This window comes from Halictus rubicundus, chromosome 11 (genome assembly GCF_050948215.1).
Source record: "Halictus rubicundus isolate RS-2024b chromosome 11, iyHalRubi1_principal, whole genome shotgun sequence".
Lineage (NCBI taxonomy): Eukaryota > Metazoa > Arthropoda > Insecta > Hymenoptera > Halictidae > Halictus > Halictus rubicundus.
In genome coordinates, this window is record NC_135159.1 from 13,581,398 (window position 1) to 13,607,287 (window position 25,890).

A 25,890-nucleotide genomic window follows, 5' to 3' on the forward strand; every position below is an offset into this window, starting at 1 on the left:
GAACAGTCTTAGCCACCCTGCACCGTCGCAAAACGTTCCCGCGGGTGCCTAATCTACTTGTCTGACGTGTCATCAAATTTTCAGAATTTAATATAACTCAGCGTTCGCGCGGGGGTTCTGCGAAAATTATTTATTGATCCACGGTTTTGGTAAACAGTACAGAATTCGTCTCAGAATTCAAAGAATTGAAGGCTCGGCAGGCCTAACGAATTACGAAGCACCTGGTTGAGGTCTGATTAAGTTAAAAGTACTTGGCTCGAGGTCTGACTGATTCAGAAGCATCTGTGTTACGTCTGACTAATTTTGAGGTGTCTAGGTTGAGGTCGGACTGATTGAGAAATACCTAGGACGAGGTCAGACTGATTTCGAAATGCCTGGGATGAGATATGATTAATTGAGGGGTACCTGAGTTGAGGTCTGACTGATTGAGGAGTACCTCAGTTGAGGTCAGATTGATTAAGGAATACCTAGGATGAGGTCTGACTGATTTAGAAATTCCTGGGTAAGGTCTGACTGATTTAGAAATCCTTGGCATGACGTCTGACTGATTGAGGAGTACCTGAGTTCAGGTCAGATTGATTGAGAAATACCTAGGATGAGGTCTGACTAATTGAGGAGCATCTGACTTGAGGTCAGGTTGATAGAGAAAGACCTAGGATGAGGTCAGGTTGATAGAGAAAGACCTAGGATGAGGTCAGGTTGATTGAGAAATACGTAGGATGTGGTCTGACTGATTTAGAAATCTCTGGGATGAGGTCTGACTAATTGAGAAATACCTGAGTTCAGGTCATATTGATTGAGAAATCCCTGGGATGAGGTCTGACTAATTGAGGAGCACCTGACTTGAGGTCAGGTTGATAGAGAAAGACCTAGGATGAGGTCAGGTTGATTGAGAAATACGTAGGATGTGGTCTGACTGATTTAGAAATCTCTGGGATGAGGTCTGACTAATTGAGAAATACCTGAGTTCAGGTCATATTGATTGAGAATTCCCTGGGATGAGGTCTGACTAATTGAGGAGTACCTGAGTTCACGTCTGACTGATTTGGAAATCCCTGGGATGAGGTCTGACTAATTGAGGAGTACCTGAGTTGAGATCATTTTGGTTGAGGACTACATGGATGAATTCTGATCAATTTGGGATCACCTAACAGTACCAGAGCTGCGCCTACTTTATTTGATTTCCCAATCTCCCTACCCTAGTCCCAGAAAATGATCTTTCTCATCAGCCTAACATTGTGTAACCTGTCTCCATGTTCACCAGACTCAGACCTAATCCCAACCTAGCTTCATGAGCCTAACCACCCCTGAATCATCCCTTAAAAATACCTCTCGACACAGACCTAGTCCCAGATCCATTAAATATCCCAGCTACCCTGACCTAGCCCCAGAAAATGAAGTCCTCCATCAACTCCGCCCCCGTATCTCCAGGATCAAAAATACCGCAGGAAGGTAATAACTCACGGGTATTGCGGGGCGTGTAAAAAATCTGCCGACGATTTATCTAATCGAACGGTATCGGAAACAAATTTCCCTTCCAGCATTCCGCGAAAATCCCATTCATCACCTCGCGGACAAAGCGGCCCACGAAACTCTTGTTTTAATGCCCTAGCACTCGGTTCGAGCTAGAACGAACGAACGAGTGCGAGCAGCGCACAACGACAGCGCGAGGGTGGTCGGTGGTGGTGGTGGTGGTAGTGGTGGTGGTGTAGTGAGAAATCCATGGTTGAAGGAAAGGGAACTGGTGGGATCGACGGGGATCGCGCTAAATGGCGCGGGAATGGAAGCGTTTTTTACGAGGTTACCGACCACTCGAGGCTCGGAGTGGCTCTCCGCTACGTTTTCGCCACCCTGGCGTTTATGATGGCTCATTCGAGTCCTCGGCGTGTACCCGGCGACGAAGAAGAAACGGCCCCGATAATAAACCCGAGGCGTGACGCAGTCGCAGTCAGTTCTCCTCTGCCACGGATGAAAATGTCGCGCGCGAAGACACGTTTCACGGAATGAACACTTGAGCCCCCATCGTGTTTTCGGAAGACGTCGCGAGAAACCTCATTCTCTCACTGCATTACACACGACGCCCCACCCCCTCCCCTCCCACTCTTTCCCCCGCGCCTAATCTGTGATAGCGAGTACACTCGCGGCAAGGATCAACGCTACATGCAGCCTCTGCGCGAGATAGAAGCGAAATTAGCATCCCCAGCTACTGTGCCACTGATAAGGACTGACCTAATCGTCTCGGCTCGTGCTTGACCCTGTCCAGGGCCTCCGGATGCGTCCCATTGCAGAATCCTGATTTTTCTACGAAGAGAAACTAGAGGTAAACTGACGGACTCGTGTCAGGTGTCATGCCCTAAGTCAGACCTAGGGTCACGCAGGGTGCTTATGCGTGGAGGAAGTTTTTCTGCTGTAGCTCGTATAATTTTCAATAACTTCGCTTGAAAAAAATACTATACATGCTCCAACTAGTTGGTAACATATGTGCAAAAATTCAATTCCGAACATCTTCTGGTTTCTTTGGAAAAAAATCCTAAAGAGGACCTACGGAAAAACACTCTCCCGTGAAAGGGTCCCATTGAGGAACTGCAGCTCGTACAATATCCAATATTTTGGCTTGGTAAAATTGCTATGCACGCTCCAAGTAGTAGTGAATGTATGTGCAAAAAGTCAGTCCGAAAGCTTTTCTCATTTCTCAAAAAAAAAAAAAATCGTAGAGTGCCTAAGGAGTGGCACTCTGTCCAGCACACCCCCTAAAAGTGCGAATAAGCTCGAAAGGGTCGCGGCATTTTCGTGAATTCGGTAAACCTCGTCTCCCGAAGGAAATTTCGAGTGACCCAATTCTGAGGTCGGCTTAAGGGCTATTCGAGTAGTTGGGGAAAAACTTGATTTACAAAATTGTCGTAGAAAATCCCGGCTGCGGAACTTCCCTCCCCCCCCCGAACCCATCCCCGAAAAGCGAACTATTAAAACTCTGCCGATAAAAGGCGCCACGGAATCCTGAGCCCTGTTCATCTAGGAGAGTGAGAGGGAGAGAGAGAGAGAGAGAGAGAGAGAAAGAGAACAGGGTCCAAGCAGGAGAAGAACAGTCGGAACTGTCGACGATCAGGTAATTAGGGCGAAAAACCTCATTCGACGGAGATGGTGCGTCGGTCGGGTAGCGACGAACAGGAAGCTGGATCTTCGCTTCAAATTTCCAAGTGCACACATCGCTAACTAGGTTACGTAACACAATTAGCGCCTCCGCTAATTTCTCAGCGCCGACTAGGCAACCCGGCTAGGATGGTAGTTCACTATTAATGGGCAAATACAAAGCGTCGACTATCTGGGACGCCTGCTCACCCTCTCCTTTCTCACTCCTACTATCTCTATCTCTCCCCCCTCTCTCTCTCTCACTCTCACTCTACACCTCGCCTATCAGCCGGCACTGAGACACTATGCTACAGTTTACACGCGGAAGTTTATACGCGTGCACGCTTAACAGTGGCGCAAAAACACGTTTGGTTTAGGCGGACAAACATGGTGCAACTGCAGGCGAGATTTGTTAAGAACCAGGTCCATTCGTTTCCACTGTGTGCTTCGAAAGAATCATACCTGCTGTCCCAGCTGCGTTCAGTTGATTAAGTAACTGGAGGACGGGATTAGACGTGTTCGGTTTGGTATGCACAAACATGGTCAAACATGGTCATGAAATTGTCACCAAGTTGGCCTAGTTCTAACAGCAGCTTGTCAGGTTAGGCTTAGAATTAGATCTCTTTGTTTTAGGATTAATAGAATAACTGAAGGTTAGGCTGTCAAGGTTTCAAGGTTAACGTTCTGAACAACCGTTTACAGGAGAATTATTCAACGCCACTGCTCGGTCCAAATAAGGTTAATAGTTTTGTTGAGCCTTCTTGAAGTTGTGATTTGAAACAGTGGTCGCTTGTTGAGGTTTGACGATGTTTGTACCTTCGTTGGTTGCTGTGCGATGGCTGATGCTACTTGAAATGCAAAACCAGTGTATATAGTCTTTTTGAAGACCATTATGCTGATCATATACAAATGGAATCATGTGTGACCATGGTGCGCAGATGTCCAAGAGGATTTATAGCTGTTTGACGATGTTTGACCAGGTTTGAAGCGCTGCTACTCGTTGAAATCTCGAGTCACATCAAGAAGAAATTACAATATAATCTATGAGCAATATAGCAAGCATCACGAATAAGCAACCACCCTCAACACACACAAACAGCAACAGATAAAAATCACTAGAGTACATTTTCGACTGAAGACACAACCCAGGATTCCCTGCTCAGCTTTGTGGCGATCTGAAAGCGTGAAAACGGATCAGCTCGTCCGTGGAAGACACTGTGTCGTCCACCTGTGACATTGGTCAAGCGATTAATGTTTTTTTCCCCACGGCCGGATGAGATGGAAACAAGGGAGGGTCGCGAGTGTCGCGACAGTATAGGGGGAATCCTGTAGTTATACGAGACAAAGTGCACACGCACGGCTAACCTCATTCTACGGGCAGCCGTCTCTTTCCGTCTTCTTTTTTCGCTTGGCCGAGTGTAAAGCCAAGAATCAGAGAGGGGGAGGACGCGACCGTCGCGTCGTCGGAAGGCTCGCCGAGATCTAACCACGACCTTCCTCTACATGTCGTTCGGGGTCGTGTTTGTGGACGAAGGGGGCGCGCGCGCGCGCGTCGGAGAGATCATGATGGGGGCAGGGCTCACATAATTTCCCTCGTCCGCCGACGTTTCACTAGATCAACTTTATCTGACTGTTCGCAGATACGCGAGACCCGGAGATAAGGTGCAGCGAGGTGAAATTTTCGAGGATCCCCGAAGCAGCGTTTTATCTCACGGTTCTTCCTCTCTCTCTCTCTCTCTCCCTCTCTCACCCTCTCTCAGTCTCTCACTCTTTCCCCCAGTCTCTGTCTCCGTCGATCCGCTGTCTCGCCAGCTCGCTCTAATCGAGAAGATTTCGCCGGCGCTGCGACCACGATAATCATCGGCCCCCTTTGTAATCCGGTGTATTTTTATGATTCACGGTCTTTAGGTCCACCGCGGTAGCCTGCTAATCGGATTTCTTTTGCTCATCGAGCCAGGATACTTCGAAGGGAATTAGCGGGGAGGATTAAGTGTACGTGAACAAGTTGTTGCGATTCTGACAATGCCATTCAGTCGCACCCTTTCCCCTCGTAATTCTCTGTTCACGATTTCGACACCCTCTGTGTACCCAATGATACACACAGCAACGTGCGCTGTAACGATCGCTAACTGAAAATCCGGGCAAGCAGCGGCGCTTCAAACCTGTTCGAACATCGTCAAACGGCCACAAACAGCTGCAAACGCACTTGGTCATCTGCCCATCGTGTGCAAACGTGCCCTCATTTTTATATGATCACTATAACAGTTTCTAAAGGATCTACGTACACTGCTCTTGCACTTCAAGTAGCATACAACAGCCAATAAAGGCTCAAACATCGTTAAACCACAACAAACGATCTCAAACGACTTGAAACGCCCTCAAACCTCAACTTCGGGGCTTAAGGGGGGTTAAGAAGACAAGAGGTAGACAAGAGAAGACAAGAGGTGCTTCAAACCTGTTCGAACATCGTCACACGGCCACAAACAGCTGCAAACTTGGTCTACAGTTGGTACACTGCTCTTGCACTTCGCATCAGCAGACATACGACAACCAATAAAGGCTCAAACATCGTCAAACTACAACAAACGATCTCGAACGACTTCAAACGTCCCCAAACCTCAACTTCAAGCAGACTAAACAAAATTTAAATCTCACCGCTTTAAAAAATTATTTGATGGGCTAGGTGCATCACTAGCGCGGGTCGTAGGCGACCCAGGACGTTAAGGAGAGGGTTAAGAAGACAAGAGGGATAAAATTAATCGAGTCTAGCGAGTAATGGGGTCCGGTTCGAGAGTTCCAAGCGGCCCACGAAATTTTTTGCGAGACCAGTGCTCACACATCCACACTTCCCGGGACTTCCTATTTCAGTGGCGAGAGACGGAGAGAGGGAGAGAGATAGAGAGGCGCGTGGAAGGTTAATCAGAGTCGAGGTAAACAAGCGGAGGACCACCTTGCTTGGTGATTAGTAAGGTCCGTTAAAGTGGATTCCGACACTGGCACACGGCGCCACAAAAAACGAGCGCCGCGACGACGATTAAAAGCCGGCTCGATTCCGCGCCCCCTTTTTTCCGTCCCTCATCTCTTCACGTAGCCGTGTCACTCGCGCTTTCCCTCCCTTTTTTCTCCCCCTCCGTTTTCCCTGTTCGCCCGTCTCCATTCCTCCCCACAGTTTTTTAACAGAGTTAAGTTCAAGTAAAATTACTCTAGTTCGCACAAAGCCGGCTAGGATTCATCTGGCCGCCATCTTGCCTGACCTCCCAATGCTATTTCTCATTTTCCCTTGCAATTTCACCTGCCAAACCAACCCGCGCAAGAACCCTTTGATCAAACAGTGGAATATCGCGCCATTGCGAAATTTTATAGAAAGAACTGTTAAACCTTTGTGGGTTTTATTTAATTTTGAAAAGCCCGGCCCTGCGTGCTTAATCGCTCGCAAGATAGGACCGACTATACTCATCCGGGGTGATGGACAAAAAATTCGGTTTTGCTGTTCGAAGAGAAATTGACGAACCAAAAATTCATGTCATCTTGTTCGACGGAGGTAAAATTAAATTTTGTAATTGGTAATTGAATGAACCACTCGCAGGACGAGAAACGCAGAATTGTTGGACAGAATCCCACGTTTCATACGGGCACGTATTTATTAATTTTCCGATGCGACTTTTTCGAAAACCGGGCTCAGAATACAATCGCAGCCCGGTTTTCTCGGGTACGACGGGTATCCTCCCGGAAAATGAATAATAATGATAACAGAGGAAAAAAGATCCGGCTTCAACGAGGCGAAATACCGTGCTGTCGGTGGCTGGACCGTCGACCGAGTTTTTTCATCGGCATTACCGATTTATACTTCATGCTGGATTTGCTGCGGAACGTGTATGCACGTTTTTAGGGTACTCGCCGAGCGTGGCGCGCGCGGGATGCACCGATGCACCTCATCAAACGTTTCACCGCACACACCACACCTGGCCTTCTGTTTTTCACGGATTCTCTCTTCCGCTTCTTTCCTCCGCCAACCCTCCCACTCCTGCCCCGCACCCTCCACCCTCGTGCATCCCTTGATTTTCAGAAAAGGAATAACAAACGAAAAAACTGCGGGGGGAAAAAGTAACGGACGTTCGCAAATAACCGTTGATAGCTTTCCAAGGAATATTCCTGGAAAGCAGACACTACTCGGACCATTGTGCTGCGTACACATTAAACATGATTTATGATTTAGGACCTGAGTTAGGCATTACTGATTCCTGCCTAATTTTAGGACCCGAGTCAGGACTTATTTAGGGTCCTAGTTTCACCCGAATTGCGACCTAAGAGTGGTCTGATTTAGGACCCGAGTCATGCCTCATTTCGGGCCTGAGTCATGCCTAAATTAGGACCTGCCGCATGCCTAATATAGGACCTGCTGCATGCCCTATCTATGGTTTGAGTTATGGCTCATTTTAGAACCTGCGTCATGCCTAATTTAGGACCTGCTACATGCCCTATCTATGGTTTGAATTATGGCTCATTTTAGAGCCTGCGTCGTGCCTAATTTAGGACCTGCGTCGTGCCTAATTTAGGACCTGTTGCATGCCTAATTTAGGACCTGCTGCAAGCCCTATCTGTGGTTTCAGTTATGGATAATTTTAGGACCTGCTTCATGCCTAATTTAGGACCTGCTGTATGCCTAATTTAGGACCTGCTGCATGTCCTATCTATGGTTTGAGTTATGGCTAATTTTAGGGCTTGGCATAAGTGATATTTACAGCCTGTGTCCTGGCAGTTCCTACATGTGGAAGTGTCCGGAAATCTTCGTTTCTCTGAAGAATCCAGAAGCTGTCCTTCTTCCGAAGTAGGCCAGCCTTTGAAAAATGCATACAACCGCCTTCTCGAGGTTGTTTAATATTTCAATTTCGCTACGAATTTAGAACTCTCAGATGTCTGGTTACGTTAAGCATTCAGAATTATTCAATCGGTGGATTGTACAAATTGTCCCCTGTTTCGTTGATTTTATTATCGGATGATATTTTCAATTTTTATGTTGGGTGGGTCGTTCCTTTAATCTAGAGCGTGTTTTGCTATCGATCCGGTGGAATAGTCATAGGGGTTTGATAAAACACTATTAGTACACTCAGTACCGCCATTAGCTTGTGTATTCCGCGCAGCTTTTAGCAGTAACAATATCTTATACGTATTTCCGTTCCCATCTAGCAGCCTCTTTGGTATACTAATCGTTAAGTCTAACAATGTTACACGGTCACGAAACCAGTTAAGATAATCCAAGAATATCCACCACTCTAACGTTGCAATTCATTTCTTTTTCGTTCCGCGTGCTGCGTGATTAAAATACTAACACACAGAATACGAAGCAACAGTTTTATCTCGCGGCGTTGCGACGCGAATCCTTTATAAACAAAATAATATGCGCGTATAGAACGGGAAAACATTATTTTATATTCCATCGACAAAAGAATATGTTACCACGCTCGAATACAACCCCGAGGAGGAAAAACATAGTCATCTTCATTCCGTGCGCCAGTTCCCACGGTTCGCGGAAACTTTGGCGTCAAAAAAACTTCACTGAAGATCCGCTATAGCGATCGTTAGCTAGCGCAATATCACACGACCATGAGCGCTGCATTAAGATAACCCAGGAATGCTTGCGGATAAGCGGCTTCCTAATATCAAGAGCTCTTAAACGACTGCGCGTCGTCGGGACTCGCATTAGTATTTGATGCCATACGCTATTGACCAAGCGTAGATGGCGCCTGTCTACCCTAAGTTACAGCTCTACGCTCGGTCCGTTTGAACTGAGGTCCGAAAAAGATCGAAGCACAACTCTAAGTTTGGCCTGATTTAGGATCTCAGTTGGGACCTTAGATTACCCTAAGTTAACCAATCGAAGACTTAATTAGGACCTGTGTCAGGTCTGTTGCAGGATTCGAGTAAGGACCCGAATTAGGCCTTACTCAGAACCCGAATTGGGCCTAATCTGGGATCTAATCTAGGCTGTATTGATGGCCTGAGTTAGGTCTAATTTAAGACCCGAGCTAGGCCTTATTCAGAACCCGAATTGGGCCTAATCTCGGATCTAATCTAGGTCGTATTGGGTACCTGAGTTAGGTCTAATTTAGGACCCGAGCTGGGCCTAATCCTGGATCTAATCTAGGTCGTGTCGAGGAGCTGAATTAGGTCTAATTTAGGACCCGAGCTAGGCCTTATTCAGAACCCGAATCGGTCCTAATCCGGGATCTAATCTAGGCCGTATTGAGGGCCTGAGTTAGATCTAATTTAGGACCTGAGTTAGTTTCAATTTCGGACCCGAGCTGGGCCTAATTCGGGATCTAATCTAGGCCGTATTCAGGGACTGAGTTGGGTCTAATTTAGGGCCCTCTTCCAGCGTGGGTTCGTTGAACGCTAATCAATTCCCCGGTTGAGAAACTATCCCGCGTCTCCCCGAGCGTTCTCGAACGCAGTAATTATGACACTCCGGCATCGATCATGAAGGGCAGCCGGCAATCAAAAGTTCGGGCGCCGAAATATGGCCAGATGACACTCGGCCGGTGGCATTGTCACCGTCGATCTATAACGTTAATGAAGTCATTGAATGGAATGGGTCTCGGGTAACGGGAATGAATAGAGCTAACAGCTAGGAAGGCCCCGCGGACGACCTATTATGTGATTGCTCATTATTGTTTTACGATTCCGGTAGTCCATTCACCAGGTTCGTGAGGTGTTGGTGGAGGGGTGGAGAAGAGTTAAGGGCACGTGGCGGGGGTGTAGTGCCGGCAATAAAATAAAAGTACGACCTGGGGTATCTCTTGGTCGATTCTTTCGTAGGAGCATGGAGCGGCGGGTGTGTGGGTGGGTGGGGCGGCAGCCGATGAACTCTGTGGAAGTGGGTAATTGCACGGTGGCTGGACGTGTTAATTTTCGACGAAGCTGTTCATGTCGTACACTTTTAGCGGCCGTGGCTCACAGATCTCGGTCCGTGGAACTTTGGCAATTTGGTTCGAGTGTCTTCCTTCCGAGGGTGCCGGTGAATTATCGGCGGTGGTCCCTACCACCTACCTCCCCTCCCCTAACCCCTCTTCGAGCAGGACGACGACGACAAGGACGACGAGTACTACTCGCTCATCAACAAAGTGATGCAATCGATCAACGGAGGGCGGACCTGGTCCGAGGACGCCTTCGAGGACAGCTCAATAAAAGCCGCGCGCCGGGGACAACAATGCGCCGTATCACACAGGTATCCCGTTACCTTACGGTCCATTAACCGGGCGGCTTCATGTATTGCTTGCTCCGCGCGTAACGTTAATTTCAACGCGGCCCGGCGAATGGAAATGTACTTCAGTTACAAAGTTACAAAACCGCTCGCCCAGGGACAAGGAACGAACGAATTCAGCGTTCCGCTCCGGGCCATGGTTTTTTTCTCTCTGCCCACCCCCTTCACAGAGCCCCGTTCAACCCCCATTTCCTACGGGCCGTTCTTCCCTTTTTGCCCCGGTGCGGTGGTGCCACGGGGTCTGTAAACGTGCATTTTCATCGTCGCAAAATTAGTTCCCTTCCGATGAAAAAGCTTACTTCTATCAACGACGCGCGCGCGCGCGCGCACCTCCGTCTTTTTTCCGCTCGTGCAGATTGCTTTGAAGCAAATATTCCTCTACCCCCACCCCACCCCCTTCATCACTCTCTCCAACGGCTGTTCCGCGAGCAAATAACGGGAACCGGAGTGCGTGTAACGAATTTCCATTGTAACCCGAAGCAGCTAGACAGCTATCGCCTGCTAAACTGACCCTTGGTCTTGACTGGTCAAACAAAGGCTCTATCTCTATCTCTATCTCTCTCTCTCTCTCTCTCGGCTCATCTCCGAAGTCGATGAATGCAAATTATACCGGGGGCAGTTAATGAGGTCCTGCCTAGGAGGAAGAAGGGAAATTATTCTAATTCTACTGTCTGTTAATTTCTAATGGAATCGTGAACTTCAATGTGTTCGGAATAAGGTAATTGTTTAGGGGAAATAAACATTAAAATGTCGTTACGTATGTTTTATGCAGAGCGGCCTGTTTTGTGCTCGGTCTGGAGCGTCGGTATACTGATCATTAACCACGGCTATATTAAACAACCATGAAGCTGGCATTAAGAGGCGCCCTGGAATCTCCGTGGATAAGTGGATTCCTGGTATCAAAAGCTCGTAAAAGACTGTGGGGCGTCGAGGTCTGAATAGCTTCGGATGAAGACCGGTGACCAAGTTCTTAGGAGCTAGATGGCGCCTCTGTACCCACGCGGATTTCTTCTGGATAGGTTAGGTTTGGTTAGGAAGCTCTAAGCTGCTTTTGGATAGGCCTGGGCAACTGGTGGCTCGCGAGCCACGTACGAGTCCTCTTCCCACTCCTGGGACCCCCCACCATGCTCCTATGGAGTGGGGGACAAAGGGGCGGAGGGGTAGGACCTAGCAGATTATCTCCAAGAGAGATAAAAGCACGCTGGGTAATATGCCCAGTGGTGGGGGAACCAGCACACTTGTAGTGAAAAGCGTCGGCGGGGAAGTTGTCCAGGCCTGGTCTAAGGGCTTGTTATCAGTCCTAAGCTCATAGGTCCAGTCCGGGGGTATGTCCATCTGAACTGACCTTGGCCCTGACATGTCAAACCGATCCTCCGAAATCCCCAGAACCGAATAAACATTTTCCCTACCAGGCCCTGCATCACCGTATGAAAAGGAGGAGTCGGTGGTGCAGTATTTCACCGTTTGACATCAGCACGGGATCAGACGATGACCGTGCGATTTGTAGCAGCGTTGTAGCTCACGGCAACGAGCAAACGTTTTTTGCAATCATTATTTCGAACAAGAAGCGTCGTTCGGGAGAAGTACGAGCGCCGTAACTCTCGATAACGCGCTAACAGCTCCAGTCGCCGGGCAACAATCGTTTTCGTAACTTTCGGGGGGGGGGGAATTTTTCGCTTTATACGAATAGTTTACGGTTGAGGGAGGAGGATAGGGGAGGGGGGTGAGGTACGAGTTGTGGGTGGAGGGGGATTGCGAAGTGGGCCACATCCGGCGGAATTGCAAAAATACGGTACAGCGTAAATCGCGGGGAACGGCTCCGCCCGATTGTTCGATAGAGTCGTGGACCTACATGCGCCGCGTACACACATTTAGCCGGGGCGTTCCGTTCCGGAGAGACGCGCCTCGTATTTGCCTTCAGTTTACACGGGCTTAATGTCCCGTTGATATTCGAAATAATAGCAAGCTGGATATCATAACACCAGCTGCAACACGGCTCCGTGTGAGCAGTTAGATTTATTGTTTGCAGTTAGCTACCAGACGCCGCTCCGCACGGTGGAACGCTGCCTAAACTCCGGACGAAGACAGAACGAGAGCATAGTGAATTTTACCCGCTGATCGACAGTCGCCTGTCGGGCCCAGCACGCATTGCTACCCCTTACGCGGTAGAAAACTACACATTTTTAACGATAATATAGTCTAGCGGCATCAGGTGATCCGTTTTGGAAATTTTCAGTCACTGAGAGTGCGAATAAATTGTTCTGTAATTGGTATCCGGTCACTTTTAATTATATCGAGCATTAAAATTGGTCTAGGCAAATTCTCTGTATGCACAGAGTAATGGAAAGATAAATGCAGATTGGGCAGCAATATAAAAACGATGAAACAATACTGAAATCACTTTATAACCACAGTATCGTTTAAAATAGCATCGTGGATATTAATGTTTGGACAGCACAGTTTCCAGTTTCACAATTCTCATATCGCACGCTATTTAAACTAGTATAAAAAAAAATTTCAGTTCGTTCCGCGTGAAAAAAAAAAATATCAAACGGTCAGCCTGAACGTCGAGCAATAAAATCCGCAAGATCTCATTTGGAAATACCTTTCTGTCCTCTCATAAAAGATTCCGGAAGACAATTCCGAGCGCAGCGGTGAGGAGCGAGAATGTCTTTAATTTTCCAGGCGTAATGTAATTTATTTGCAACGGAGTACGACGGAAATTATTGTTCGCAATTACGCGAACGGCTGTAAGGGGCTGGCAAAAAATGTGTTCGATATCGAGATAGTGTCACGTCGCTCGGGCAAGGAAGAACCCGGTGAGCAGTGTAACGGGAACGCCGCATCGTTAATGATTTACTTTTTGATGTCTACCACCCCCTACCCCCTACCCCCTCACCCCACTCCTCGGTCCGACCGGTGACTTTCGAGTTAATTGGCGACATCGAGAAGTCAGACGTTCCCGTCGATTGAAGTGCCATCACTTCGCAAACTCATGGACGTCGTTCGCTGAGAAGCTGGGAACTTGTTAATGGCTGCCGGGGAACAATGACGTGAAGACTTCTTGGCTTCGGCCCGACGGCCATCGCTCGGGGGCACTTAAAACGTCGCGATACATTTTTCAACGTGTCGATCGGGAATTACGTATCCTGAATAATTCCTGATCGCGGCGGCTGCCTTCTCCTCGACGGGCTGAACGGGCCTACCGTCAGCGCGAGAGGAAAAATGCACGACCTCGTTCCAGTCGACTGTAAGTAACTTCATCTGGAGCTAGGTCTACTTCATCCCGGAACTGCTACCTTTAAACAATATTTTCTGAAGCGCCAATATCGCTTGTTTCGTTTTTGCATGCGAGGTCGTGTTTCTTCTTTTGGAATTCTCAAAAGAAACATTCTCGAAGCAGCGAGTTTGCTTCCCTTGCTTTTGTATTTATTTAAGGGTTCTGTTTTTCTTTCGGAGTTGTTGTTCACCATTGCATCTAGTTTTATCATTTCGTTCAGCTTTTTAATTATACTCTCAAGATTATTATCCGGCGAGAGAAAAGTCCCACGGAAACGGTTAATACACCATTTAATTGAATTTCAGATGGCTTTACATTTTGCTTTAATTAGTCGTGTTAATTGCTCTTCGTTAATTATTCTTGATCTGCCGAGGCCATTAATTCCGATGAGTTCCAGGCCTTTGTCTGTATTTATTAATGGAAATTTAAATTCTCCATCGCAATGATTTCAGTGCCGGTCTATTTCTAGTATGTGTCTGACCATGGCTTTCCTTTTCTACTTCCTGTTTGCACTTTCTGACCAAATTTTAATCTCGAGCGTTCAGTAAGTCGAAATTAAAGTTGCGGTAATTAAAATTTTTACATTAATTTATACATTCACCGAGTCCGCTTTTTCTGACAAATTTTATTCTCCATTTTTATTTCCTGCAGCTTATTACCGTGAATATATCTGATCACGGCTCGCCGTTTCCACTCCACGAGCATCCTAATGACAAACGGATTCTTACGCGGAATCCCAGAGCCTCTTACAGTAGATCCCAGGGAAATTCCGTCGTCACGGTAAAAAAAAAAAAAGCACGAGCGAGCCGGAAAGCCGTCGTCAACAACATTGAATTCAGGGTCGCGATCAGTGATTCCCTTTGAGCCGGCGAATTTGATAACTACCTTAATTGGCAGCTTCGGTCCTCGCGAAAGCCGTCTTTGTCGATTGAAGTGGGCCGAAGCAGCAACACTTCAGAGAGTTTTCGATGGAAAGTAAGAAGCTCGAAGCTCGTTAATGGCATGGATCTCGTGGGACAATGACGTAAAGACCGTTGACGGCGACGACGCGGTTGCCACGGAGAGACAGAACCTGGAACTGTCTTGACCCTTCTTGCTCTTTGTCGACTCTCCAACGACGGCTTTGATGACTTTATCGACGCCTGCCGTGCGCGATCCCGGAACTGCATTCAAAGCTGCCGCGTCTGGTCTTAATTGCCCATTTAAGTATTTTGGAATCCACGGGTTCATCATTCGAAAATATCGGCAACCATTGCCGTCTCGAAAGTGGAGAAAAAGTCCTCCTTTCGAAGCTTCAGTTTGCAAAAAATTAATAGAGGGTGACCATTGGAGGCTTTCTCTACTCGCAATGATATTAATCAGTAGTCATTGTGCTAACGTTAATTTTTTGGCTAGGGATTGATAGAAACGGAGTAAGTCAAATAAGTGAAAATATAATGCCTAGGGGGTGGTAAAATCGACGTGAACAAAGAAATAATAAGGTCCCACCACCAGAGAGCCTTTTCAAGTAGAATGAGTCAACCATGGTCAGACAGTACAGTTCCTAAGGAATATTGGAAATTTAAAAATTCTGACTATGAGTGGAAGAGAAAATATAATGCCTAGGGGATGGTAAAATCGATGTGAACAAAGAAATAACAAGGTCCCACCACCAGGGGGCCTTTTCAAGTAGAATGAGTCAACCATGGTCAGAGAGTACAGTTCCCAAAGAATTTTGGAAATTTAAAAATTCTGACTATGAGTGGAAGAGAAAATATAATGCCTAGGGGATGGTAAAATCGATGTGAACAAAGAAATAACAAGGTCCCAGCACCAGGGGCTTTTTCAAGTAGAATGAGTCAACCATAGTCAGACAGTACAGTTCCTAAAGAATATTGGAAATTTAAAAATTCTATGAGTGGAGGCATCACGTATAAGACATGGAAAACCATTAATAATAATTTTTCCATACGGTAGCAGTTTGCAAAATATTTACAAATTGAGAGGGGTAATGTTCAAACTTTGTTCCATTTCACACGATTTTTAGGAACCTTTCGTACCCGCGAGAGGGAGCTACTTTAAAATGTCAATTTATACACGTTTGTTGGAAAAGGGAATAACGATTCCTGGCGAGACAAGCCCGAATAGAGTTCCCAGAGCATGATCGCCGTTCGATCAAACGCTGCTAGGATCCCGGGGGGTCTCTGTTGCAGAGAGTCCATGAATAAAATTCGAATTTGAATTCCGTTTACGGAGACAGCGAATTAATTTCGCCGGGTTCGCACATGTGCTTTCTCACATCAGGGGGTTGGTGTCTGTTCTTCTGGAGGGGGTTGGAAGAATTGTGATCGTTCGAGATTCCGGTATGGGGGGGGGAGGGTGGATCGATTGTTTCGCGAGAACCATTAACGAATTTCCAGCTTCTTAGTTCGCGTCCGGCCAAAGCGGCACTTCAATCGACGTAGACGCCTGGCGTCGTTAGTCTCGAAGCCGCCAATTAAGTCAAAAGGGGGAAAGTCTCGCGGAGTTCTCGGGATCCTTCGTAGCGATGCGGTTCCTTTGCTCCGCCGGGGAAAGGAAGAAGGTGAAGCGAAGGGGGTTCGAGGAGACCGGGAGGGGGTCGGTGGTGAGTGCACTTTGGCCCTGAACAACCTTCCGTCGTCCCACGTGGGGACCACCCGCTCACCCCTCAGCCCCTCAGCTGCGAGATCGAAGTTCGAGTTCGGCCACGGAACCCGGTTGAACACAGGATTGTTCGTGGCTGCGACATGGGACGAGGACCGGGAGATTTGCTTCGATGGCATCAAACAAGTTGCATACCGCTGGACAAGGACCGTATCGAGTGTTAGGGGTTTTCGGTACATGGACCGGAACGTGTGCCAGAAAGGTGACTGACCCGTTTATTTGGCACCGGAAACTGTAACTGCTCCCTATACCCGTTGCTCATTCACGGCCGCTAATCTACCCGGCTGCGTTCGACCGTTCGGACGCCTCGCTGTTAGCCTCGTTTCGATACTAATCTACTTGATCAGCCGGTGACTTAGAACTGTGCCCCAATTCGCGTCGAAGTGGCTCGAAAGTGCTCAGCTTCTTCTATCCTATGATGGCGAGACAATGGGGTGAGAAAATAATTTCAAAATTTCTAGAACTCAACAATTGTCTTCCATATCGATTTCAAACATCGTCAAACATCGTCAAACATCGTCAAACATGATCGTTTTCTTGGATCTGTGGGCGACCAGAAATTTCTGCAGTACACAGACCATTTCCTTACGTTCCAAATGGTATCAAACCTCGTCAAACTTTTCTCAACATCAACCACAATTCAGTTTTTGCATGGCCACGAGGCGACTTCATCAACTAATTGATGCGGACCGCACACGAATAGAAATGTCCCCCCATTGTCGGTTCCACCGCACCCCAAATGGAATCAGACCCCATTGAACGACATCAAACTAACAATAATCGAATTTTTGACAAAATCGCGCAAGCGACTGCACGCACAGACCAGCGTGATATTTAATTATCAATCCCATCTGAATTAATTGCAAAGAGGGGGCGAGTTAGGGGGTCCTGGTGATTAATCGTAGCAGAAATGGGAACAACAAGAACAATATGTCGGAGTCGCGCGTGCTCGGAGCAGAAAAGGGAAGCGAAGGTAATTTATCCGGGAGCCCGGTGCGTCCAGAGGAGGACAGAGACCCAAAGGTCTGCGGTTATGGTCCACGGTCGGCTGTGCATTACGTCCAAGGAATCATCTAACCGACCCTGCTGACGTTCTTTCCGGGACGATCATAATCAGAGCGCCGCACAGTGGGGCCGAAACACCCTAAACGTAGCGGAGAGTACCCTTTCACCAAAATATCCTGATAACGAAGCCGGTTCATAAAGGAAATTTTTGGTAAAGTTAATAGCAGTGGATAGAGGTTGTTGATATTCAAACTATAATAACTATGTGAAAAAGAAATCGGAGGGAGGTCTACTTGAGCTCGTTTTAAAGGGTGAAGTCTCCCCGTTTCATGTGTTTCAGATATTTCTTGGTACAATTTTTTTGCTCTGAGATAGGGACCAAAAAGTGAAAATAGTGATATTTCGGAATTTTTGCAGACTCAAATGCCTCTACACAGATTAAAAAATTTTTCTCGAGACTTAGACCTACATGGATTTAAAGATAGAAATCTCTGCTTTCCAACCAGCCCAAAAAATTTGATCTACGATTTTTTGTTGCCCTTTTATGCCACTTTGAATAAAAAATGCGCACCACAACGTGTGACCCCTACTGATGGTACACTTTTCACTCACAGTACAATAAAATCAAGAAAAAAAAAATCGCAGATTGACATTTGAGGGCTCATTATAAAGGGGAGACTTTTCTTTACAAGCTCACATTGAAATAATTTCGGGAAAAAATTTTTCGGACCCTGTAGAGTCCTTTGAATTTGTAAAATTACCAAAAATTGCAACTTCAGTCTCTGACCCGGTTTCACAACAGTATTAGGTTTTTGAGAAAACTGAAATTTAAGGGTGTGAAAGTAGAGACTTCAAGCTTTGAAATGAGTGCAAACAGAGTTTCCTAGGATTTTTTTACACAAAGATACAAGAGTTCAAAAATCTACAATTTTTAGTTTCAATTGAAACCAAGAGTGATTCTTTAATTTTGTGGTGTAACTAATTTCAAGGCTAAAATATTTTATTTGGGATGTTCCGAGCCCTTTGTGTGCCATCGGGGTTGTTCCCGTCACATTCCTTGTTGCAGGGGTGGCTTAAGGCTCGAACCGCCCCTATTCGTCGAGCCCGACGATAGAAAGCGGGAAACAGATCCTATTCGACTGTTTTTCTGGTTTAGATACTCGTTTTCACAGCTCGTTGCGCGGGGCGAAGGGTGCCGCAACCAGTTGCACCCCTGTCGGTCCTCACCCTTCTCGGACTGTCGATCGAGGGAATGATTTATGACGCGATAATAGCGCCGGTCCGTGGCCGGAAATCGTCGCGGCGGTTTTATCGGCTGGCCCGACCCGTTTGACGACCGGTGTCGCTGTCGCTGTCTCGAAACATTTATTAACAAGTCGCCGTTCGCTCGTGAACGTCTCGTTCCGATTTTTTCTTTTTTTATTGTTCGAGGGTCGCGAAGATTTATGGCCGCGCGCACGCTTCTCCGGGGGACTGACTGACAGCCAGGTCACTGCCAGAAAGCCGTGCCATGGTCGATACGCGAAACAACGGGACGATCGAGCCAGATATTATTTATTCACCGATTATACGATAAGGTGCGTGCACTTACCGGCATGCGATGCATCCAGGATGCACGAGAGCGACAGCAGAAGGCTAGACAGCACCAATGGCCACTTCATCTTCGGATCTGGAAAACGAAAAAGGTATTTGTTAATCGAAGCGTGCCTAATTTTAAGCGATTCTTGAAAACCATCCCCAAGAAATAATTTTTCCTACCTTTAATAATTGGTTTATGTTACACGTTGGTGAGCTTGTGTTTAATGACTACCACGATAAATAAACTCATGACCTGAAATTAAGTACGTAGGTGGGGCTTCCGAAAGACTACCTCTGAAGAATAATATTTTTTCTACCCTCAATAATTGATTCACAACTCGGACAAAAATATGCGATATACAGCTAGGAAGTAGCTACATTTTCCATTTTATTTTGTTTAAAAATTTCAAGCAGTGACCGAGAAAAAAAATGATAAAGAGGCTTCTAGTCTCTAAATTACCCTCGAATGGCGAGGTAGCGATCAGACACCGTTCGGTAATCAATAGGACCAAGAGTTGACTGGGCTGTTTCTTATTATGCGTCTGGATGTCGTGCCACACGACTGTAACGTTGACGTCACGTATAGAAAGCCTGCGGACACGGTTCTAATTACGGACGTAAAGGGGCCAATGGAACCGGCTTAATTGACTCTAAATGCCAGAAAAGTAGAGTGGCCCGGGCAAACGTTGAGCTAATATCAGCCGCAGCCCCTGTACTTATCCGGCTTGTATGGTTTATCCTGCGGACCCCTCACGAAACACTGAGAAACAACACACTCGTCACGAATTAATGCGGCCTGTACTCGTTTCCAAACAGACGAGGGTCTACAATTAGGGGATGGCCCTTTTGTGCGACGTGTATTATTGGCAAACGTATTCCGCTAATCCCGCTTTTGCCTAGCAGCTACCGAATCCTGACGGATGTGCTCCTGGATATGTTGGTTCCACGCCCGGGCGCAGACCGTTCAGTCACGCTCGAAATTTATATCCGCGTAATCGCCGCTTTTAGCTCCTTTGTAATCGTAACGCGATGCCAATTTGTTGGAAAACGCCATCAAACAGTTTTATGGCCTGTTTTATAGAGACCGGACGGAGCCGGGGCTCGTTGAGCGCGTTCAAGGTACACAACGTCAGATTTAAACAACGTCAAACGTCAGCAAACTTCGTTAAACCTTTTCATACATCGGGATTTCGACGGTTTAATAAGCTACGTGTGCATGGATAATTTATACTTTGGTGTTAAAGAAATTGTGTAATGTTATCACTGCATTGCGGATTTTATGCATTTATTACAGAAGTGGGTATGGTCGATTTATAGTAGTATAAAGGACAATTTTCACAAATTACTTCGTTGAAACCGATTTCCAAAAGAGCAGAAAAAATTTCTATATTACACTGATGGCTTTCGCGGGGTTCAAACCTCGTCAAACTCTGTCAAACCTCGTCAAACTCTGTCAAACTTCGTCAAACCTCGGCCAAGTTTGAATATCTAAGATTCTGGAGCAAGGTATTGCGGGTCCCAGAAATTATAAACAAAATTGTCAGAGTTGGGAATCGTCTGCCAGCGTGAAGACACATTCTGTGCTTTCCTTCTAGCCTTGACGAGTAGGCGAAGGAAGCGGAATTATGCTGGAAGTCGTGTTCCAATTTCGCGATTAACGTCGAACACGCGGGGAACGCGAGACGTTCTTAGCATCGCTCTCACGGATGTCTGTGGACTCTGGGCTAACTCGGGACAAGATACAGGAGGGAACGTTTACAGGGAAAACACGGTCGAGCGAGAGAGCGAGTGAGAGAGAAAGAGAGGGAGGGGGGTCCGGTAATTTGCTTTCACCGCACGCCGCTGGTAGCAAAAGAAAGGAAAGGAAACGAAAAAGGGAAAGGGGTTCCGTGATCGTGGACGGATTAAAGAACGCGCAGATTTTCGTGGGGCGAAACAGCAATGCGGAAACCGGATGTCGGCCGCGTTTCCTTATCCTCGTGGCCCCGCCACGGTAAGAAAGGACAGGCTCGGGCTCGGGCTAGGGAAGAGCTAATATCCTGCAGGAAGAGGAGCCTTTATTTTTCTTTATTAGCCTGGCAACAATGGCGGAGCACGCGCCGGTGTCAATGGTCTGGCTTTTCGCAAGCCCGAGCTATCCGGAGAGCCAGCCGAGTGGATGAGACGGACCGCATCTGCCGAGGCCAGCCAGACCTAACCCAGACCGGGTTCGACGTTGTCTGGAACGAGGGAGCTGCGAATACGCTTGTGGCTATGCGTTCGGAAGAATTATCACGGGAGAGGGGGCAGCCTGGGATTATGCGGAAGACGGACACGCCGTATCGCAACTGGATCCTCCATGGCAGTCAGAAATACCCAAGAGAGGAAATCTTTTGCAGATTTTTCACCGAGAATTTTTCCTGGCGTCTCTTCATCCGTATTTCTAACTTTAGAAAATCCTATGTCGTGCTCAAACATCGTCAAACATCACCAACAAAATATGTAGAGGGATAATAACAACCAATAGCCATCAGCTCCAAACATAAACAAGTCCAGGATCCCGTTTCTGATTCGTAAACCTGATCGAACCTCGACAAACTTCGTCAAACATCACCAACAAAATATGTAGAGGGATAATAACAACCAATACCCATCAGCTCCAAACATAGACAAGTCCAGGATCCTGTTTCTGATTCCTAAACCTGAACAAACCTCGTCAAACTTCGTCAAACATCACCAAACAACAGGTCTCCGCCATAGTGCTTGTCTCAGGGTGAGAACGTAATTCTACCGGAGGCTGGTGTGTCTAAGTAGCACTCTAGGCTATGCACTGGGTCATAACTCAGCGTCTACAGGTGTTTCTAATGGCTTGCACACTCTAATAAGACACCGCGAGCTGGAATGCTTATGTACGAGAGGCCCAGGTAAAATATTCTAGTGCCCCGTCTACCTTGTTGCTGGCATCAGTTTTAGGAGACTCAGGACGAATCTCAGTTAGCATTGTGCTGACTCCAGGCCGAGTTCGAATTAGCTCCGGAGGTATACGAGATCAAAAAGGGGACAGTGTAGAGAAACCTGAGCCAGCTGAACGGATCATTAGCCTCGGGTAGCATCTATCAGTCGGGGCTTAGTATTGTACATCGCGATGCGAGACACGGGGGCCTGTAATCGGTGCCGTAGCGGGTGTCATACGTGAGCAACAATATATGCCCCGAAGTGTCGTCTTATGAGCTCCGGGTGGCGCGGAAAAAGCAAACGTGTACCAAGATACGGGGAAGGGAGGAGCAAAGAAAAAGAGAGCGCGGGACGGAGAAGGATCTCCGGGTGGGACGGAGACGAAAACGCAGCTAGCGCAGAAAATAGAGCGCGGAAAAAGGGAAGAGTTCGAAGAAAAACGAGGAACGGGAGTCGTCGAATGTACGTACTACAAAAAAAGGATGAGAGAGAGAGAGAGAGAGAGAGAGAGAGAAAGGGAAAGAGCCAGGCAACGGGTACAAGGAGAAAAAGAAGGCGGACGATGCTGGTTAGAACAGAAACAGACCAAGGAAAGGAGAGAACATCGCCTCGAGCGTCTCTTCGTGCAGATTCGCCCCTCGTCCCGCCTCGTCCCTTCCAGCTGGGGGACATCACCCCTATCTACGGGCTCTGCCTTTCCAGAACTCTTCCCAGCACAGTCTTTCTCTCACACCCCTCTTCGTCCTTCCTCTAGCTCGCACTCTGCCTCCTCTAAATAGCCACGTGACGCTGCCAGCCACCGTATTACATTCCATAGACACCGACAAGGCGTTGCACACACCTACGGCGCATAACGCGCACACGCCTACCGGCGTTCCGTTCATTCGCGAGCAAGGCCGACCCGAGAAGAAGGAGGGCTTCTGATCCTGATAACGTGCTCCTAGACCGCTCCGAGTATTTACGGTTTCACGCTACACCCACCGGCGATCGCGATCGAACTACACGTGTTACTGCTGCAGTCGGTGGCCCCTGGTGTGGGTAACGCCTCATAAAGTTACTATGCTTCTTCTGTTTTCGGAGATATCGCTGGCGCGATTGACGCTGCTGAGGTTTGTAGGGGACACGGACTTAGGGGACAAGCCTAATCCTTTGAGACCTCAATTGGGTCCATGCCTAATCTTTTGAGACCTCACCCAGGTCCATGCCTAACCTTTTGAGACCTGAATTGGGTCCATGCCTAACCTTTTGGGACCTTAATTAGGTCCATGCCTAATCTTTTGAGACCTCGATGAGGTCCATGCCTAATTTTCCGAGACCTTGATTGGGTCCCTGCCTAACCTTTTTGAGATCTCAGTTAGGTCCATGCCTAACCTTTTGACACCTCGATTAGGTCCAGGCCTAACCTTTTGAGATCTCAATTAGGTCCATGCCTAACCCTTTGACACCTCGATTAGGTCCAGGCCTAACCTTTTGAGACCTCAGTTTGGTCCATGCCTAACCTTTTGAGATCTCAATTAGGTCCGTGCCTAACCTTTTGAGATCTCAATTAGGTCCATGCCTAACCTTTTGAGACCTCAGTTAGGTCCGTGCCTAACCTTTTGAGATCTCAATTAGGTCCATGCCTAACCTTTTGAGACCTCAGTTAGGTCCATGCCTAACCTTTTGAGGCCTCAATTAGGTCCGTGCCTAACCTTTTGAGACCTCAGTTAGGTCCATTCCTAACCTTCTGAGACCTCAATTAGGTCCATGATTAACGTTTTGAAACCTCGATTAGGCCCTGGCATCTTCAGACCTCGATTGCTGCCCAGGCCTAACCTTATCAGACCTAATCAGGACCCAGGCTTAATCCCATCAGACCTATCCAAAGGTACCGGCCTAAGGCTGTGACCCAGTTACCAATAGAATTTCAGCTACCAATAGAATTTTCTACGGAAGTTTCAGTTCTTGTTCTTGCTGTGCACAGAAGTCTCTGTTGGTACCGATGCGATGCGATGCATTTATATGCATGCGCGCGGGAACAAGTGCAGAGGTATACGAATCTATTTGTGCTGCATCCTTGGGGACGCGATATCGAATACCGCGGTCTGTCGTGTCGCCAACCCCCATAATCCAATGATACATCGTGCATCCGACATGCAGCAGTCTGCATTATGACACGCGCCGGATTATGCATGCCGCTTAGCGTCTCCAGTGACAGAAACGATTGTTGTTATGACCCTTCGCTCGGAATACGCGGCGATCATTATAAAAGGACGAATGTCGAGCACGGCACTAAACACACGTTCTCCGAGCCAGTGCCGGTAGACTCTCCGTTGCATTTTGGGCGTAGTATGTTCGTTCGTGAAGGGTCCGTAATAGATTGATTGGATCATACCTGATACCGGGTCCTGGGCTATTCGATTTACCTGGGAGGCTCTCATCTGGTGACTCGCAATCGAACGAAGTGCACTGTTTACATGCAATTTTCGTGCAACGTTTAACCGGTAATTCCCGTTAATGCTGCTTTAACAGATAAATACGAGCTACAACCCTTCCGGGGTTGGGGGGTGTGGGGGGTGTAGAACAAGTGCCTGGAGAAGCAGAGCCGGAGACGGGATGTGCTTAATTTCTGTGCAATTACAGGAGCCAGGGATAACTCGTTCCTAAACGAATCGAAATTGCTTGCCAAATAATCAAGCTTGAAAAAAATGAAACAGTACTCCCGGATCGAACGAAGTGAACTCGAACAATCTCCCGGCAGACAGTCCTATAGATTTGCACAGATCGTCCACGGAAATGATCGATCGAAGTCACTATGTGGCGGATACATGAACTTTATTAATTGAGATTCGCGACGCGACGGTATAATCGAATTTCCGGCTAAAAGGAGTCGAAATTATTGACAGAGGATACTCTAGTCCGAAATGGTTGTTTAATTGGATAGGGAATAGCAAGGAGTATAATTTAATACCGAGGTTCAACAAACGGATGATTCCACGAAGACCCGGGAAGATCATCATCGCGAGAAAACAGAGCGGCAGCCAGTGATTAATAACATTCGAACGGTATTTATTCGATCGTCTATTTGCCGTCACGGCTACGTCTCATTAACGATCGGAATACACCGTTCCCAGCGCGACTCGATAGAAACGTCCATTAATTTTAACGATGACGAGCTGTAATGATTTCACGGTGACGTCACGGTTCGGCTAGCGTCCCGGCGCCGTGTCTTTACGCAGAAATATTCGCTCTATATGCAAAACAAATTATTTCTGCAATTCATTTACAAAAAGGTACCGATCGACTCGCAGTTACAGCCGAGAGGATTTTGTATTTTCTTCTTTTTCGTTTTTCTTTTTTTTTGTCATTTCAACGCCGGCCGACAGCATTAAGCGTGACTTGTACAAATTATTGTAATCAAACATTTTCATGAGCCGTCGCGTCGCATTTACGGTCTCGTAAACCATGGCATGTCATAACCGAGTTTCGTCGGATGGGTCTGACGACAGATTTGATGCTCATGACGCGCAGGACCTTGAAACCTAATCCGTCGCCATCGGTATGCAAATCGCGATATATGCCACCATAATTGGAAGGATTACATCGAGGAGGGTCCATTCTTGTTAAAAATGCTAATATTTTCCGCCTACGATCGACGAATTATTTTTTAAAAATCATTTCCCCATCGACCGGTAATGGAAACAAAATAATGTTTTTTCTAAGAATATTTTCTAAGATTACGCTAGGTTTTGAAAAATGAAATTATAATGCGTCAAAATGTTGATTCCACCGAATTCCGCACAGAAAAATTAGGCATTCTCTCCTGAGCCACCCGATACCCTAAAATCGAATCCATCTGCATCGGCATGTAAACCGCAATATATTCGACTGCGATTGAACGTTACGTATCAATTAGGCTCTACTGTTGCTAGAAATGGCAATATTTTTCGTCCAAAATCAACAATTTATTTTCTACAAACCCCCTCCTCACCGTCGACCGGCGACGACGATAAATCAATTTTCCTCGCAGGATATGAAGGATTGCCGATCAGAAAAATAA

General features: G+C 47.1%; 1 protein-coding gene across 1 annotated transcript in view; it reads right to left on the reverse strand.

The window, feature by feature from the left end:
• The window catches only part of LOC143359116 (uncharacterized), a 312,532-nt gene that overhangs the window by 137,137 nt on the left and 149,505 nt on the right, over positions 1-25,890 (reverse strand). The window contains exon 5 of the mRNA XM_076796832.1: positions 18,931-19,008. Coding sequence (XP_076652947.1) covers positions 18,931-19,000 — 70 coding nt within the window. The 5' untranslated portion in view covers positions 19,001-19,008. The remainder of the gene's footprint in view (positions 1-18,930; positions 19,009-25,890) is intronic.